This window comes from Rhincodon typus, chromosome 7, assembly GCF_021869965.1.
Source record: "Rhincodon typus isolate 14 chromosome 7, sRhiTyp1.1, whole genome shotgun sequence".
Lineage (NCBI taxonomy): Eukaryota > Metazoa > Chordata > Chondrichthyes > Orectolobiformes > Rhincodontidae > Rhincodon > Rhincodon typus.
This window is the reverse complement of record NC_063338.1, coordinates 46608982-46627056: the sequence shown is the minus strand read 5'-3', so window position 1 is coordinate 46627056 and position 18075 is coordinate 46608982. Positions and strand designations below refer to the sequence as shown.

General features: G+C 40.8%; 1 protein-coding gene across 1 annotated transcript in view; it reads right to left on the bottom strand.

Moving 5' to 3' along the window:
• The window catches only part of ubr3 (ubiquitin protein ligase E3 component n-recognin 3), a 331038-nt gene that overhangs the window by 161845 nt on the left and 151118 nt on the right, over positions 1-18075 (bottom strand). Inside the window, exon 21 of the mRNA XM_048599210.1 lies at positions 4283-4371. Coding sequence (XP_048455167.1) covers positions 4283-4371 — 89 coding nt within the window. The remainder of the gene's footprint in view (positions 1-4282; positions 4372-18075) is intronic.

Sequence of the window (18075 nt, the reverse complement as noted above, 5' to 3'; positions counted from 1 at the left end):
ACACAATGGTGGGTCTTTGTTATCTTAGGTGTTACAGTAGAGCAACTGCAACTCTAGGATATCTTGCTTAAGGTCAGTGCTGGAATTAGGAAGCAAGGGATACTACCTAGGCCAAAAAGTACTGCAACATGAAAGTTAAAAAGTGATTGAGGTGAGAGTGAAATAGAATGTGAGAAGGTAAATTTCAGGTAAGAATGCTGTCAGCTTAGTTGTTTCAACACCACTGCAGGCTTTGGTCTTAACAACACCAATTTCAGTAATGCTGAGCACTCTCTCCTCCTGGGGTTGAACGAGGTGTACTGAACCTTCGGAGTGTGTATCACTTTGCTCTAAGAGAGAGAGAGAGAGGATCAATGAGTCTCTTGCAACTATTTGAGGCAACATAGTTCAACAGCCAGGCATGAGATTTGTGCATGACACCTGCCATTTGGATTTGGAAGAGCATATGAACAACTGGTAGGACTACTGATTTAGAACATAGAACAGTACAGGCCCTTCGGCCCACGATGTTGTGCTGAACTTTTACCCGAAACCTAAGGTCTATCTAACCTCCACCGCTACCTTTATACTATCATCCATATGCCTATCTAATAGCCGCTTAAATGCCCCTAATGAGGCCGAATCCATTACCCTCTCCGGCAATGCATTCCACGCCCCAACCACTCTGAGTAAAGAACCGACTCTGACGTCTCCCCGATATCTACCTCCTTTCACTTTAAAACTATGTCCCCTCATAAAAGCTACCTCCACCCTAGGAAAGAGTCTCTGGCTGTCTATTCTATCTATACCTCTGATCATTTTGTACACCTCTATCAAGTCAACTCTCATCCTTCGTCATTCTAAAGAGAAAAGCCGTAGCTCTCTCAACCTTTCCTCGTAAGGCCTTCCCTCCATTCCAGGCAACACCCTGGTAAGTCTCCTCTGCACCTTTTCCAACGCTTCCACATCTTTCCTGTAATGAGGTGACCAGAACTGGACACAATACTCCAGATGTGGCCAAACCAGGCTTTTGTATAGCTGGAGCATAACTTCACGGCTCTTGAATTCAATCCCTCTATTAATGAAAGCTAACACACCATACACCTTCTTAACAACTCTATAAACCTGGGTGGCAGCTTTCAGGGAACTGTGAACATGAACCCTAAGATCCCTCTGCTCCTCCACACTGCCAAGAATCTTTCCATTAACTTGATTGGAAGAAGTTGTTGGATGTAACAGTAATGTAGATGCATTCAAGTTTCTTTGTAGCATTGCATCTGAGATCTTGAGGTTAAATATCAGGCATTGATGTCCAAGGCTATTTACTACCACTGCTTTTAGCTGGTGGGTCTCCTAGCCCACTTCGGAGACATTCACAGTCACAATGCACTTCCCATTTTAGAGGCAACCCAGCTTTAATAGTGGAAAGTAGCAATAAGTTTGGTCCTCTGCTGATATGTACAGCCAACGAACAGCACATTTAGAACTCAGTCACACAAAGAAGTCAAATAGCAAGCAACAGAGAAATGGTACGCTGTCTGCATTTCAAACAGCGGCCATGAATTAATGCTGTACCCTGAAAGTTTCCAATGCAATTTGTGATCCAATTTAATCCACACGTGCTTTCAGTACTTCAATGCCACCCTGATTATAGGCTTCTTAAAACCTGGACACTACTTTTTTCCCACTCTTGAAGTTAGAGGTTTGTTTTAGTCTTTTATAAAAGTTATACTGAGGATCTAATTAGACAACACACAATGCTTGCTGACAACCAATTAAAAAGATTAAAGTCATTGAGAACACCATAAAAAGTGAAAGTGGGGGGGGGGGGGAGATGCTTGTAGCACAGCGTTAGCATGGATAGCCAGGAGGCTCGGGTTCAAGTCCCACCTGTTCCACAAGTGAGGTCATTGTACATCAGAAGCATGTCTGACTCCAGATTAGAAGGTCGTGTGTTCAAATTCTATCAGGCTCACAGACTCTTACTGCAACACAAATCTTGTTTTTAAGCCCAGATGGATCAATCAGTAAAGTGTGAGATTTTTAAAGAGAGGGTCAAGGGTTTAAGCTCTTATCTGGATGCTTTTAGAAGGGTTCTTGTGATGCAGTCCCTAACTCTGGGCAGAAAGCCCCACCTTCCCTCAGAGGTGCGTCATACCATATCCGACAGGTTGATTGAATATAGCTGAAAAGCATGAGCAGCCTATTGTCATACAAGTCTAACAAAGCCCAATCTTGTCTGATCTCAGAAACTATGCAGACTCAGAAGCTCAAAAGATTCAGACATAGATAGTACTCAGACAGGAGGCCACTATGGAATGCCACATGTAGTAGGTTTATAGGGCTTTTTGGTGCAGTGGTAATGACCCTTCCTCTGAGCTCGGTGGTCCTTGATCAATTCCAACTTGTTCCAGTCACGTGTCATAGAAATTCTAAACAGATTGAATAAAAATTTCTAAAAGACAACAGAGACTGCCATGTTTCTGTAGTATAGTGGTTCTTACATTCACTTCACACAAAAGGTTGTTTGTTCCAAACTACACAGACACATTGGGAGAGGGTTTTTGTGGTGCAGAAGTATTGTCCCTACCTCCGGGTCAAAAATTCAATGTTCAATTTCCACCAGGCCCGGAGGTGTGTCACAACAAGTCTGAACAGGTTGATTAAAAATAACTAACCAAAAAGAAGACAGGGGTCCCTGGCACAGTACTAGTGTCTGGCTTTCTGGATCAAACTGCCCAGGTGCAAATCCCTCTTGCTCTAGCAGTGCGTTATAACATGTTCTTCGGTGAATTGGATTGCTATCAGAAGATTGCAGGTTCCAGCTGTGAACACACTCCACAGATGAATCAATTTAGGATACTGTAGTTGTGTCCCAACTTTTCGGCCAGAGGGCTGGGTTCAAGGCCCACCTGCCATAAAGGTGTGTCACAACATGCTTAAAAACACTTTAAATAGCAAGCAAGACATGACTGTAGTCACGTCCCTACTTCTAGATCGGAAGGTACCAATTCAAGCCCCATCTGCCACACACGTCCAAACAGGAAAAGGAGATGGGAAAAAAAAAATTAAGTGGCAAGAGGCAGATAAGTAGATCCCCCATGCTATTTGACATGGCTTTATTTGTTGGTACATTTTATCATACAATTTCTTTTCCCCCTTTCAGAAACAATAATGAAGTGCAAGAAGGATTAGCAGGCTCAGTAAGCAAGTCAAGTTGCCATTTTAAAGCATGGACGCAAGTTACCCCATCTATTTTCACTAGTTAAATACTGATATTTGTATCAAGATTTTCTCTTCCTCCACCAATACACGTTCTAGAGGCTGTCTCCGCCAAACCCTCACAGCATGTTATCACTTCCCCTCAGTCCTCTGCCGTCATTCAAGAGACACATCTTTTCTTCCCTTCAATTCACCCAAGCAGGTTTTTTGATCTCACATTCCAGTATTCCATTTCATAGACTGAAGAAATCAATATTTAGTGAAGGACCATGATCATTTTAAAAAAGCCAATATGGTACAAAAATTTCAAATCAAAACATATCAGACGTATGGTATTTGAACCAATAGCAAGACATTATTTCTCCAACACGGTGTGTTCTCTTTATATTTTGTAATGCTCCCGAATTTCTACTTTCCAAATGTTGCTCCTGATTTTTTTCCTCTCTCTACAGGTTCTGCAAAGTTTATTGCAGTTCTCTTCCTTTTTTCTTTTTGTCCCAAAAGAAAAGTATTATATTTTTCCATTGCACCTGTACTTCTTTTCCCCCCTACCACCTCCAAATATGTCTAGTTCTTTATGTAATTCCCTGAACATTTGCTCTTAACTCAGTAGTGTAAAACTTCCCAATGTCACAATGCAGTTCAATTAATGCGATGTGAGAAGTACAAGATAGTAATTCTTCGAAATTTGGCAGAATTTAAATTCAAGTAATAAATCTGGATTATATATCTTGTCTTGGGAATGATGGCATGAAACCACCAGTGACTATTGCAAAAACCTATCTGGCTTACTGATGTCCTTTATGGAAGGTAACCCTTACCTGGTTTGTCCTACACGTGATTTCAGACCCACAAGAATATAGTTCACTGTTAAATATCCTCTGAAATGTCTGAGCAAGCTGCTCAGTTCAAGGGCATTAGGGATGGACAACAAATGCTCACCACGCCAGCCATGCCCACGTTCCATGAAGGAATAAAGAAAATGATTCTGAATACATTAGAATCCAAAGAACTGTGTTATTCAGATTATAGTGATAACAAACTCTCAACTGGACAAATCGTGCGTGCGACAAAAGCTTACCAAGATCCATCGCTGTTTCCATGAAACTTTTTTGTCTTGAAGCAAATTCAGCAAGCAACTTCTGTTGTCTCTCTCTGGCTTTCTGACGTCTGTATGGAGAAAAAGCAACCTATCAAAATGTAACCATAACTGGCAAAAAAATGAAGATTAAAAAAACAATTCCTGTCAAAAATTTTTAGATTCAGTCACCTTTTAAACTGCAGAAATTTCCTCCTACACATTAATCAACATGAGCATGATGGAATAAAATTAGTGAGCAAAGGAAAAAATATAAATAATAGGCAGCATTTCTATATGTTATGAACTTATAAATATATTTAGCCTCAGATTTTATGCCAACTACTTCAGTATTTGTCTACTTCATTGTGTTACATTTATCAGCAATAAATGGAACACATTAGATTCGACCAGAAGAAAGATTTGTAAGTTTTATTCCATCATTCAGCTTTTCAATATGTGCACAGATAGATAAAGAGTAAGAAAACACAAAATCAGTTGTCCTTCTATAAGGCCTTTCAAAACTTTAGGATGTCACAAGGTGTTTCACAGCCATTGAGTCAACGTTGACACACACTGTAATCAAAATGTGGCAGTCAACTTGCACACAGAAACAGACAAATGGTCTATTTTACTGACATCGTTTTTTATTTAAAGGATAACTTCTCCAAGAACACTAGGAGAACATTGTCACTTACTTTAAATACTACCTTTGGACATTTTATGTCCAAAGTAACATGACAGACTTGGTTTTATCTCAAAGACAGTGCTTCTGCCAGTACAGCACTTCTGACTCAGGGGCAAATGTACACCAACACTGAGCCAAGGATAACACTTAGCAAGTACAGGAGGTTTGTACAAATTTAACTTATCTTAGAATCATCCAATATTCAAAGCTACATTAACAGAAGCTTAAACTGATCAAACACAGGTACTGATGGAAGCAAAATTGTTATCAGATGTAAAATTATCTTCTATTTAATCCCAGTATAATTTCTTCCTCTATCCGTCTAAAGAGAATTATATACAGTCAATATTTAAGACAGAAGTCAAATATGAATCCGAAGTGTTCCTGTTGGTTCAGGATGGCCCAGTGAGATTCGATCAGTATTCATTTATTTTTTTAAAACTGTTCCTCAATTATTTTAAAATTTTAAATTTTTATAAAGCTCAATATTATCACTCATTTCTTAATGATTAAAAGTGATGCTGACTGGGGACAGCCCAAGGATTTTAAACTGTAAGTTTATGATATTCAATAACATGTTGCAGTTCTGTTGCAATCAATGTTACAGACATTGCCAGTATAAAAGATATTTTGTCAAAGCTTTTTGTTTTGCACTCATCATCACAATAATTTGCAAGAATATCAACTCAAATGGACTCTGATTAGTAGGGGTGTCACCATAGAGAATGCACCAGTTAGTGACCATTCACGTTAACGTCTAGGCTTTAAATTTTAAACTGGGCAGGTTGACTTTACTTGGGCAAGGCATTTTCCTGAGAAATTAACTAGCAAATGACTATCACCTATTTTGTGGTTTGAAACAGGCACAGCAGCTCACCACCACCTTCTCAATGTCAACTAGAGTTGGGCAATAAATGCTGACGCAGCCAGCGATGATCCTGTGACTGAATAAAAAGAAAGTTGTTTCTGTCTGTAAAGAACAGAACATTGTTTATTAATATATGGAACGTTCAGTACATAAAAGTTCATCACATTGCAAGCCCAAATGACAAGGCTGAATTGGTCGTCAGAGTAATTCTTCGCACACAAAGAACTGTTGGTCTTTCCCAAATCTACTGTTGAAATCTCACAGGAGAATCAATTTGACTGCTGCCAAGATCAGAATTGAATCCCTCCTTGGATCTCATCTTTTACCTCAAATGTAGGAGCATATGCACAGCTGATAACGGCACACTGATTTCTCATTCAAGTGGGATAAGAAATCATGAACTTACTAACCCCACAGCAGAAACATTCAAGCTGCAAGATGAGCTCACTTCCAATGATAAAGCCCAATCAATGGAGGAATCATTCCTCTTCGAGAGGGCCCTTCCAGAAAAAAGATGCACCTGCCATTCCCTCAGTTGACTTCCTCCTGAATGCCTCCCTGACTATAGGGTGGCAAAGTTGATATCAAGGTGCCCATGTTTCACAGCTACAATGGTTGGTGCACAGGTCTGTCAATGTTGGGTTTGTCAATGAGCATCCTTACATTCAGGTTGCAAACATAATTCTAAGAAGTGAAAGATGCCTATGGTTGATTATTTTTCCTCCAACATTGTGGAGGTCATTACATGCCAACTACCACTCAACGTTGGTGGAAAAGGACCTTGATCCAATACAAGAATTTTCCAGATAACTTAAGTCCAGAGTCTGCTGAGAAATAACTATACTTTATATGCTTGATCATAAGTGGATGTCCATGTAATCTGGGGCAAGAAACAGAACGAAACTGAAAAATCACATCAATAAGTGGCAGACACAAGATCAATTAGAGACTGAAGTCTTCCCAAAATTGCAGTGGTGATGGTGGTAGGGAAACAGACTGACCAGAGGTACTTTAAATGGTGCAGAAGATCAGCAAAAGAGTAAATTTAGGTCATGTGGTATTGCTGGTGCAATTTAGGGCACAAGATATCTTTCTGATGTTGAGAAGAGCCCAGGAATTTGAAGCAGACCTTGAAAGATTATGTATCTCTAGGTATTCTCCAATACCACCCCCCAACAGTTCACAGCAGGAAAGAGACTGAAACAGGGTCTTATTTTGCTTTCAGTGCAAGATGATGCTCAGTGATGTCCAGGAATTTGAAATCAGGCTTGAGAAAAATCCACAACCAGGTATTTTCCATATTGTATGTCATGGAATGAGTTTTGACTCATCAGGCTTTTAAGCTAATAAAATAGGCCCATACTGGGAATTTAACCACCAGAAATGAGGATTTAGAGGGGAGAAAGAGCAACAGATGACAGATCACTACACATAGTTGGATGAAGTGAGGAGCATCAGAGAGCTGACTGCACAGGAGCTGAAGAACAGTAGTTCATGCAATCTAGTTAGATTTGGCAGCAAATGGCCAGACTTGTTGTCCATTACAGCCATTCCAGTCTGCATCTCCTGGACTGAAGTAAAAATGAGGGTCTAGTGGAGGACTAGCTACGTGGAGCTGATGGTGAGATTGAGGACAGCAGTAGTTAAAGAAAAATTACAGAGAATGGAACGCAAAATGAATTTTGGAAATGCAACCATAAGTGAATCAAGTAATTTTTTTTTCCCCTTTAGGGAAGAAAACTGCCATCCTTATCTGGTCTGGCCTACATGGGACTCCAGACCCACAGCAATGAGGTTGGCTCTGAACTGCCCACTGGGAAATTAGGAATGGGCAATAAATGCTGCCTCACCAGAGACGCCCTCAACTCGTGAATGAATGAAGAAAAAAAAGTAGTTAAAAAAATTGCAGAGAATGGAACGCAAAATGAATTTTGGAAACGCAACCAAAAAAGTGAATCAAGGAAAGTATTTTTTCCAGGGTCGGGACAAGAGGTAAGTATAGGGTACAAAAGGCCAATCTCCCACTTTCTCCCCATACCCTTGCATATTATTTTTATCCAAATAATCATCCAATATCCTCTTCAATATCTCAAATAAACCTGCTTCCACCACATTTTCAGGCAGTGCATTCCATGCTCTCAATGCTCTGTGTGAAAAAAATTTCTCTCACTTCACCCTTGTTTCTTTGGCAGATCACTTGCAATCCACCTCTTCTTGTTCTTGTTTCTTTTACGAGTAAGAATAGTATCTCCCTATCTATTATTTCTATGGTTTTGAAAACCCATTTCAGGTCTCCTCTTAATCTTCGTCTCTCGAAGGTCAACATCAATTGTAATACTGTGACATCTGATTCAAGACTCTCCCTCTCAAACTTAGGGTGAATTCTATCATATTACGGTCACCACCCCTGAAGAGTTCCTTCACCATAAGCTCCTAAATCAACGTGCCTCGTTACGTATCACCAAATCACAAATTCCATGTTCCCACAAGCTGCTCCAAAAATCCATCTCGATGATATTCCACTAATTCATTTTCTTGGGATTCACTACCAAACTCAGGGTGGGTACAAAAGGACTGGAAGCTCACTAACGTGACACCCCTGTTTAAAAAAGGGGGTAAGGCAAAAGACGGAAAATTACAGGCCGATTAGCCTAACCTCAGTCGTGGGTAAGATTTTGGAGTCCGTTATAAAAGGAGGAGATTGCTGAATATTTGGAAGTGTATAGTAAAATAGGGCAAAGTCATGGTTTTATCAAGGGGAGGTCATACCTGACAAATCTGCTAGAATTCTTTGGAGGAAGTAATGAGCAGGGTAGACCAAGGCCAGCCTATGGATGTTGTCTACCTGGACTTCAAAAAGGCCTTTGATAAGGTGCCACACAGGAGGTTGCTGAGTAAAATAAGGGCCCATGGTGTTAGAGGCAAGGTGCTAGCATGGATAGAAGGTTGGCTGTCTGGAGAAAGCAGAGAATAGGGATAAAGAGGTCTTTCTCAGGATGGCAGTCGGTGACAAGTGATGTTTTGCAAGGGTCAGTGCTGCGACCACAACTTTTCACTTTGTACATTAATGATCTAGATGGAGGAATGGTGGGCATTCTGGCTAAGTTTGCAGGCAATACAAAAAGATAGGTGGAGGGACAGGTAATATTGAGGAGGTGGCGAGGCTGCAGAAGGATTTGGACAGGTTAGGAGAGTGGGCAAAGAAGTGGCAGATGGAGTACAACATGGGAAAGTGTGAGATCATGCACTTTGGTAAGAAGAATAAAAGCATGGACTATTTTCTACATGGGGAGAAAATTCGGAAGTCTGAAGTGCAAAGAGACTTGGGAGTTCTAGTCCAGGATTCTCTCAAGGTAAACTTGCAGGTTGAGTCAGTGGTCAGGAAGGCAAAAGCAATGTTGGCATTTATTTCGAGAGGACTTGAATATAAAAGCAGGGATGTACTACTGAGGCTTTATAAGGCTCTGGTCAGGCCATATTTGGAGTACCGTGTGCAGTTTTGGGCCCCATATCTCAGGAAGGATGTACTGGCCCTGGAGCGGATTCAGAGGAGGTTCACGAGAATGGTCCCAGGAATGGGAAGCTTAACATATGGAGATTTGAGGACTCTGGGACTATATTCATTGGAGTTTAGACAGATGAGGGGAGGGATCTAGTTGAAACTTTCAGAATACCCGAATGGCCTGGACAAAGTGGATGTTGGGAAGATGCTTCCATTGGTAGAAAAGTCTTGGACCTGAGGGCACAGCCTTAGAGTAAAGGGAAGACCTTTTAGAACAGAGTAAGGAGAAACTTCTTCAGCCAGAAATTGGTGAATCTATGGAATTCATTGCCACAGAAGGCTGTGGAGCCAGGTCATTGAGTACATTCAAGACTGAGATAGATCGGCTCTTGATTATCAAGGGGATCAAGGGTTACGGGGAGAAAGCAGGAGAATGGGGTCGAGGAACTTATCAGCCATGATTGAATGGCGGAGCAGACTCAGTGGGCCGAATGGCCTAATTTCTGCTTCTACGTCTTATGGTCTTATTAACCCGATTTTCCGACCCTTGGAACCATTCTTGTAAATCACTTCTGGACTTGCTCCCATACCCTCACATCTGTCCTATAATGATGTGCACCCACAACTGTAACAAACTTTCTGGGAATTTTTGGCATGGTGAATTACACCACTGATCTGGCATATTGTTAAATGTAATTTCCTCTTTAGAAATCCATGACGAGACTTGCTCACCAACCCACCTTTATTCCCACGTTGCTACTATTTCAATACCAAATAATTGTCTCCAGAAGGTTCCCACCGCCAAAATATAACCGACTTATCTGTAAACGCTGGGCTTATCCTTACAACTGAATAAGGTCACATGTTTCAAATTTTCCAGTTTTCTGGCACCTTTCCTGAGGCTAAGGAAGACTGAAAAATTGTGCCCAGTGCCTTGCAATCCCAACTTTCATTTCCTTCAAAGTCCATAGATGCATTTTATCAGTCCCAGTGCCTTGTCAACTTTAAGTAACAACAATCTATCCAACACCATTGGCCACCGTTTTACTATTTACATCGTCATAGACGATTCAGGGACAACTCTTTATGCTGGCTATCAGTCTTTTCTCATAGTTCCTCCTATTTGATTTTCTTTTCCCCGCTGAACCTTCAATATTCCTTTTGGTCCCCAATTTTATTTTCTATAATGGCACTTGTCATAAGCACATCTTTCTTCTTTATCTAAATTTCTATATCCTTTGTCATCCAGGGAGTTCTGAATTTGCTTGTTCTTCCTTTCCCATTTGAAGTAACATGCCTTACCTTTACCCAACTATCTTCTCTTCAAAGGTAGCCCATTGCTCAGTTACTGTTTTTTTTCTGCCAACCTCTCGTTACAGTTAATCCAGTCCAGTTCTGATCTTGCCCCCAACTTTAAATAATCAAGTGGCATTTGAAATTTTTCAGTCTAAAGGCTAATTGCTGAATTTGGAGCACTTTGGAAAATTATAGAACATAGAACATAGAACATTACAGCGCAGTACAGGCCCTTCGGCCTGCGATGTTGCGCCGACCTGTGAAACCAATCTGAAGCCCATCTAGCCTAAACTATTCCATTATCATCCATATGTTTATCCAATGACCATTTAAATGCCCTTAAAGTTGGCGAGTCTACTACTTTTGCAGGCAGGGCATTCCACGCCCTTACTACTCGGAGTAAAGAACCTACCTCTGACATCTGTCCTATATCTATCACCCCTCAATTTTAAGCTATGTCCCCTCGTGCTAGCCACCACCATCCGAGGAAAAAGGCTCCCACTGTCCACCCTATCTAATCCTCTGATCATCTTGTATGTCTCTATCAAGTCACCTCTTAACCTTCTTCTCTCTAATGAAAACAGCCTCAAGACCCTCAGCCTTTCCTCATAAGACCTTCTCTCCATACCAGGCAACATCCTGGTAAATCTCCTCTGCACCCTTTCCAATGCTTCCACATCCTTCCTATAATGCGGTGACCAGAACTGTACGCAATACTCCAAGTGCGGCCGCACCAGAGTTTTGTACAGCTGCAACATGACCTCATGGCTCCGAAACTCAATCCCTCTACCAATAAAACCTAACATACCGTACGCCTTCTTAACAACCCTATCAACCTGGGTGGCAACTTTCAGTGATCTATGCACATGGACACCGAGATCTCTCTGCTCATCCACACTACCAAGAATCTTACCATTAGCCGAGTACTCTGTTCCTGTTACTCCTTCCAAAGTGAATCACCTCACACTTTTCCGCATTAAACTCCATTTGCCACCTCTCAGCCCAGCTCTGCAGCTTATCTATGTCCCTCTGTAACCTGCAACATCCTTCCGCACTATCCAAAACTCCACTGACTTTGGTGTCATCCGCAAATTTACTAACCCATCCTTCTACGCCCTCATCCAGGTCATTTATAAAAATGACAAACAGCAGTGGCCCCAAAACAGATCCGAGGTACACCACTAGTAACTGAACTCCAGGATGAACATTTCCCATCAACCACCACCCTCTGTCTTCTTACAGCTAGCCAATTTCTGATCCAAACCGCTAAATCACCCTCAATCCCATGCCTCCGTATTTTCTGCAATAGCCTACCATGGGGAACCTTATCAAACGCTTTACTGAAATCCATACACACCACATCAACCGCTTTACCCTCATCCACCTATTTGGTCACCTTCTCAAAGAACTCTAAGGTTTGTGAGGCACGACCTACCCTTCACAAAACCGTGTTGACTATCCCTAATCAAATTATTCCTTTCTAGATGATTATAAATCCTCTCTCTTATAATCCTTTCCAACACTTTACCCACAACCGAAGTAAGGCTCACTGGTCTATAATTACCAGGGTTGTCTCTACTCCCCTTCTTGAACAAGGGGACAACATTTGCTAGTCTCCAGTCTTCTGGCACTATTCCTGAAGACAATGACGACATAAAGATCAAAGCCAAAGGCTCTGCAATCTCCTCTCTAGCTTCCCAGAGAATCCTAGGATAAATCCCATCCAGACCAGGGGACTTATCTATTTTCACACCTTCCAGAATTGCTAACACCTCCTCCTTATGAACCTCAATCCCGTCTAGTCTAATAGACTGTATCTCAGTATCCTCCTCGACTACATAGTATTCACACAGGAAAAAGACAGACGAAAAATATTCATTTAGCACCTCTCCTATCTCTTTGGACTCCACGCACAACTTCCCACTACTGTCCTTGACCGGCTCCAATCTTACTCTAGTCATTCTTTTATTCCTGACATACCTATAGAAAGCTTTAGGGTTTTCCTTGATCCTACCTGCTAAAGACTTCTCATGTCCCCTCCTGGCTCTTCTCAGCTCTCTCTTTAGGTCCTTCCTGGCTAACTTGTAACTCTCAAGCGCCCTAACTGAGCCTTCACGCCTCATCTCTACATAAGCCTCCTTCTTCCTCTTGACAAGAGATTCAACTTCTTTAGTAAACCACGGTTCCCTCGCTCGACCACTTCCTCCCTGCCTGACAGGTACATACTTCTCAAGGACACGCAGTAGCTGTTCCTTGAACAAGCTCCACATTTCAATTGTGCCCAGCCCCTGCAGTTTCCTTCTCCATCCTATGCATCCTAAATCTTGCCTCATCGCCTCATAATTGCCTTTCCCCCAGCTATAACTGTTGCCCTGCGGTATATACCTCTCCCTTTCCATCGCTAAAGTAAATGTAACCGAATTGTGGTCACTATCACCAAAGTGCTCACCTACCTCCAAATCTAACACCTGGCCTGGTTCATTACCCAGTACCAAATCCAATGTGGCCTCGCCTCTTGTTGGCCTATCCACATACTGTGTCAGGAAACCCTCCTGCACACATTGGACAAAAACTGACCCATCTGAAGTACTCGAACTATAGTGTTTCCAGTTAATATTTGGAAAGTTAAAGTCCCCCATAACAACTACCCTGTTACTTTCACTCCTATCCAGAATCATCTTTGCAATCTTTTCCTCAACATCTCTGGAACTTTGAGGCCTATAGAAAACTCCCAACATCGTGACCTCTCCTTTCCTGGTTCTAACCTCAGCCCATACTACCTCAGTAGACGAGTTCTCATCAAACGTCCTTTCTGCCACCGTAATACTGTCCTTGACTAACAATGCCACACCCCCCCCTCTTTTACCACCTTCCCTGATCTTACTGAAACATCTAAACCCCGGAACCTGCAACAACCATTCCTGTCCCTGCTCTATCCATGTCTCCAAAATGGCCACAACATCGAAGTCCCAGCTACCAACCCATGCTGCAAGTTCACCCACCTTATTCCGGATGCTCCTGGCGTTGAAGTAGACACACTTCAAACCACCTTCCTGCCTGCCGGTACACTCCTGCGACCTTGAAACCTTATTTATGACCTCACTACTCTCAACCTCCTGTACACTGGAGCTACAATTCAGGTTCCCATCCCCCTGCTGAATTAGTTTATGGTTATTATAGTTCTGTTACTTTACCAACATTTGCAAAACATATAAAATTATGACTTGCTGTTCCTTCATTGTCACTCAGTTAAAATCCTGGAACACCCTGGTACGGTGACTGTGTCTTAATTATATGGATACCAGCATTTCAAAACTGTGGTTTGCCATTTTCTCAAGCACATCTAGGGATGGGGAATCAGCAATATAACAAATTATACATCTCTGCATACACACAAACCCTATGACCCTAGGTCAATTACCAGATAACTCTACCAACTCACATTCACTTGCATCTCTTCCCAATGTCCATATATGTTTTCTTTCACCACCCCTTCAAAACTTAGAAACAGATGCTTGGACTTTAGTAGTCAGATTCATACAGCATGGAAACAGACCCTTTGGTCTAACCAGTCTCTGCCGATCATATTCTCAAGCTAAACTAGTCCCACCTGCCTACATTTGGCCCATAATTCTCCAAACCTTTCCTGTTCGTGATCCTATCCAAATGTCTTTTAAACACTGTGTACCTGCATCCCCATCACTTTCTCTGGCAGTTCATTCCACACACAAATCACACTGTGTAGTTCAGTCTGGACTACTTTGTACAAGAGGATTGCTGAATATTCAGAGTCAAATCATGAAATAATATTTTTCTTGTAAAGCTGGTCTAAGAAATTTAAAGGGCTCCAACTGAACCATTATTGAAATGAGCTTTGTGACGTTTGACTTGAGACCAGCGTATTACATCCTCCAACTTTAGAACACCCAAATGAAACCATTATCTTTAATCAGTGAATAGGCAATAACATTTTAACTAATCGATCGTTGTTCTGGCAAGCGACAGAACTTACACTATAGAAGAACTCGGACATCGAATAATTCAAGGTTTACATCTGGAGATAATTAGGTAGGCTTTAAATAATTAACGTGATATATTACAGCTAGACGGTCACCATCTCTTTCAATTATTCCAAAACATGATCTTAGCCAAAATTCAATTATCTTTTAAAGCAACAAAGATCTGACCCTCTTTTCATCAAAAATCAAGAGGCTATCCTAACCTGGTCCTGATTGACAGCTGTGAAATTATGAAATCCAAGTAGATAATGTGGGAAATGCATGTGCATCAAATTGTGACACTGTGAATTGTAGGTCTAAAATGGATCATCAATGGCACTTCAATGGAGTGAAAGGTTGCCTTCATTGAATAATTTAGAAACAAAAAATTCTTGCTGTGTTCCACATTTTGTAAATACCATTCAAATTGAAAATTCAGTTGTAATTAATTTGAAAAGTGTGAAATTTCAAGAAAAGAACAGAAAATGAGTTAATTTACAGAATCTAAAGACTGAACTAAAATACTAGAAAGAAACAAGAGACATTGTTTAGCTCAATGGTTTTGGGGCAAGGTTACAACTGGAGACAGACTCTTGCATTGCATGAAAATTTTTCAGACAACCAAAATCCATTTCATGAAACTTATTCCTGAGAACAGTCATGTCGGACTGGGAACATTAACTCTTTCTTTCGCCACAGATGGTGCCAAACCCACTGAGTTTCTCTAGTGCTTTGCTTTTATTCCATTTCATCTTCATTTGATTAGCTGAATTAGGTCTAGAAATTGAACACTGGATTCATCTGGAAGATATCATTTCAACTGAAGAGTGAGACTGAAGAAACATTTGATAATACCAGCCAGAAAAAGGCTAAACTAAAAGAAGAAAATAAAATATCTGAGGCTCTACTCCCCATCACTAATAAACTCCAGACAACAATCAAGGCAGAGGGCTTAGGGCAGGACTATGAGAAACAAGCTGAACGTTTCTGACAGGAGCTGAATTTTCAGCTCCAGGGCCAGCATTCCAAATGACACTAGAATTACGTGCAGTGAAGCCTAAATTTTATACGAGAAGGAAGAGAAGGCATTCCGTTTTTCTACTTAGAAGCCAAACACTTGTGGCCCGATGTGAATATTTAAAGTCTTATTTTAAAAATAAACTAGGTAAATACCAAGCTATGGGCATATGGAATTCATGTTTTTATTACCCTAGGTATAAAATACAAGAGCAAAGAGCTTATTCTGGAATTGTACAAAATGCAGGTTAGTCCATAATTGGAACGTTGCATACAGTTCTGGTATCACATTATAGGTAGGATGTGATTGCACTAGAGAGGGTGTAGAGGTGACTCACCAGAATGCCACAGGGTTTGGAGGGTTTAAGCTGCAAGGAAAGATCGCATATGGTGGGGTTATTTTTGTTGGTAGCAGTGAAGGTTGAGGGGAGACCGGAGAGGTATATAAGATGATGAAGGGGATAGATAGGAAGGCGCTTTTTTCATTAACAGAGAGCTCAATAACCAGATGCATTGATTTAAGTTAAGTAAAAGGCTCAAAAAGAAAAGAGTCGAAAAGAAATTGTTTTCATTCAGAGGTTGGCAGGAGTCTGGAACTCACTGTCTGAATGGTCACTGACTCAAATTCTCTTAACATTTCAGACATATTTAGATACTGACTTGTATTGCCATAGCCTCCAAAGTTATTGACCAAAAGCTGGAAAATCAGATTAGTGTAATCAGATCTAAATTGATTGGCAAGGGCACAATGGGTTGAACAGCCTCCCTCCAAGCTGTAAATGTTTCACAGTCCATTTCCCCCAACATCCTGGTTAAGGAAAACGGCCCCAAGCAAACTCCTCTCAACCATTTCAGATTCACCATCCTTTTCCTCCACAGGCTGTTTCTTTCACTTTACACTTCCTGTTTCCCATCTGAAGGAGGCTCCAGCATAGCATTACCATCATTGCCAATTATTCTCTTTCATCTCGAGCTAAATCCCTATACTGCCCTCATCCATACTTCATATACCCATGTTCATTCCTTCCTTTCTTACGCTTTTCCACCGTCATTCAGTTGCATTCTACCATGCTTGACCTACCTGTTGGACCTAGTCATATCTCCTTGCATCACTGCTAGAGATCAACTGGTATCTTCAATTATAATTTCACACATACCAAGCATGTTGTTACAATTTCATGTCGGGCAAATTTTGACTTTTTCTGGCCAGGCAGGTACTGAACAGATTGGATTGACATTAAAGTTAACAAAGAAAAATTGGACTTAGTAGATCAAAATGGCTGGCTAATCTGATATTAGTTTCCCACCAGACAGGGCACATTAAAATTATCACTATAGAATACAAAGTCAAAATCAACATTTCTGCCTGTTGTAGCCACTATTAGTGTTTCTGCAAAAATATGATGCTAAGACTGCCAAATCAGGCATTGATGAGAAGGTAACATTTGATGGCACTGTTGATTACTTCTTCCATTATATTACTGGTCTGTAATTGCATTGATAAACGTTGTTATTTAGCAACTTAATGTACAAAAGTGAACTGCACATAAAAACGGCTCCTTTAAAGCCTCAAATGATTTTCTGTCTGCATTCAATAAACACATTAACAAATTTCACAGTCCAATGACAAAATGGAAGTAGGACAAATCAAATTAATAAGAACAATAAAATTTAAAAAAAAAAACTACACATGCTGAAAACCTGAAACAAAAACACACCGGGTCTGGGATTTGTTTTCTGAAGAAGGGTCACTGGACTCGAAATGTTAACGCAGCTTTCTCTCCACAGATACTACTAGACCTGTAGCGTTCCTCCGGCAATTTCTGTTTTTGTTAACAAGAATAATGTTGGTCAACTAGTGCTTTAATAAGATCTCAAGTGAGATTTAGTACTACTGAAAATAGACCAATAATCAGCACACTTATGATTAGAAATGTGTTTGCTATAAAATTTAGCATGGAACATCTTAGAAAACGGATGTTAATTTGTCTTTAGTTCATTCTATTTCCTGCAGAGCCTATAAATTTATTAGTGGCTCAAGGCATATTTTACTTACACCTGGTCTCATGGTAAACAGGGATGTCATCTTATCAGGCATCAACAAATCCTGAGATTCCATTCAGCTCAGTATTTTTTTTGGCAGCTTAAGGGTTAGACACAGCGAGGCTGTAACTATCAGGAGCAATGTGGTTTCTGTGTTACTGCAGTGTTGGTTCCTATGGCAACATACCATCCTGTGAGCAATGTTACCTTTTCCTTTGTCTACAGGTCAGCAGTGAAAAATAGGTCATCACCACCTGCTATTGCCCATTCCATTTTCATCACTATTAAGCTCAACTTGAAATCCAAAATAAATTAAAGCCAGTCGAGTTGAGCACCAACAGTTTGTTTGATTCTATTAATCTTAATTTCAGACTTCCATGTTCT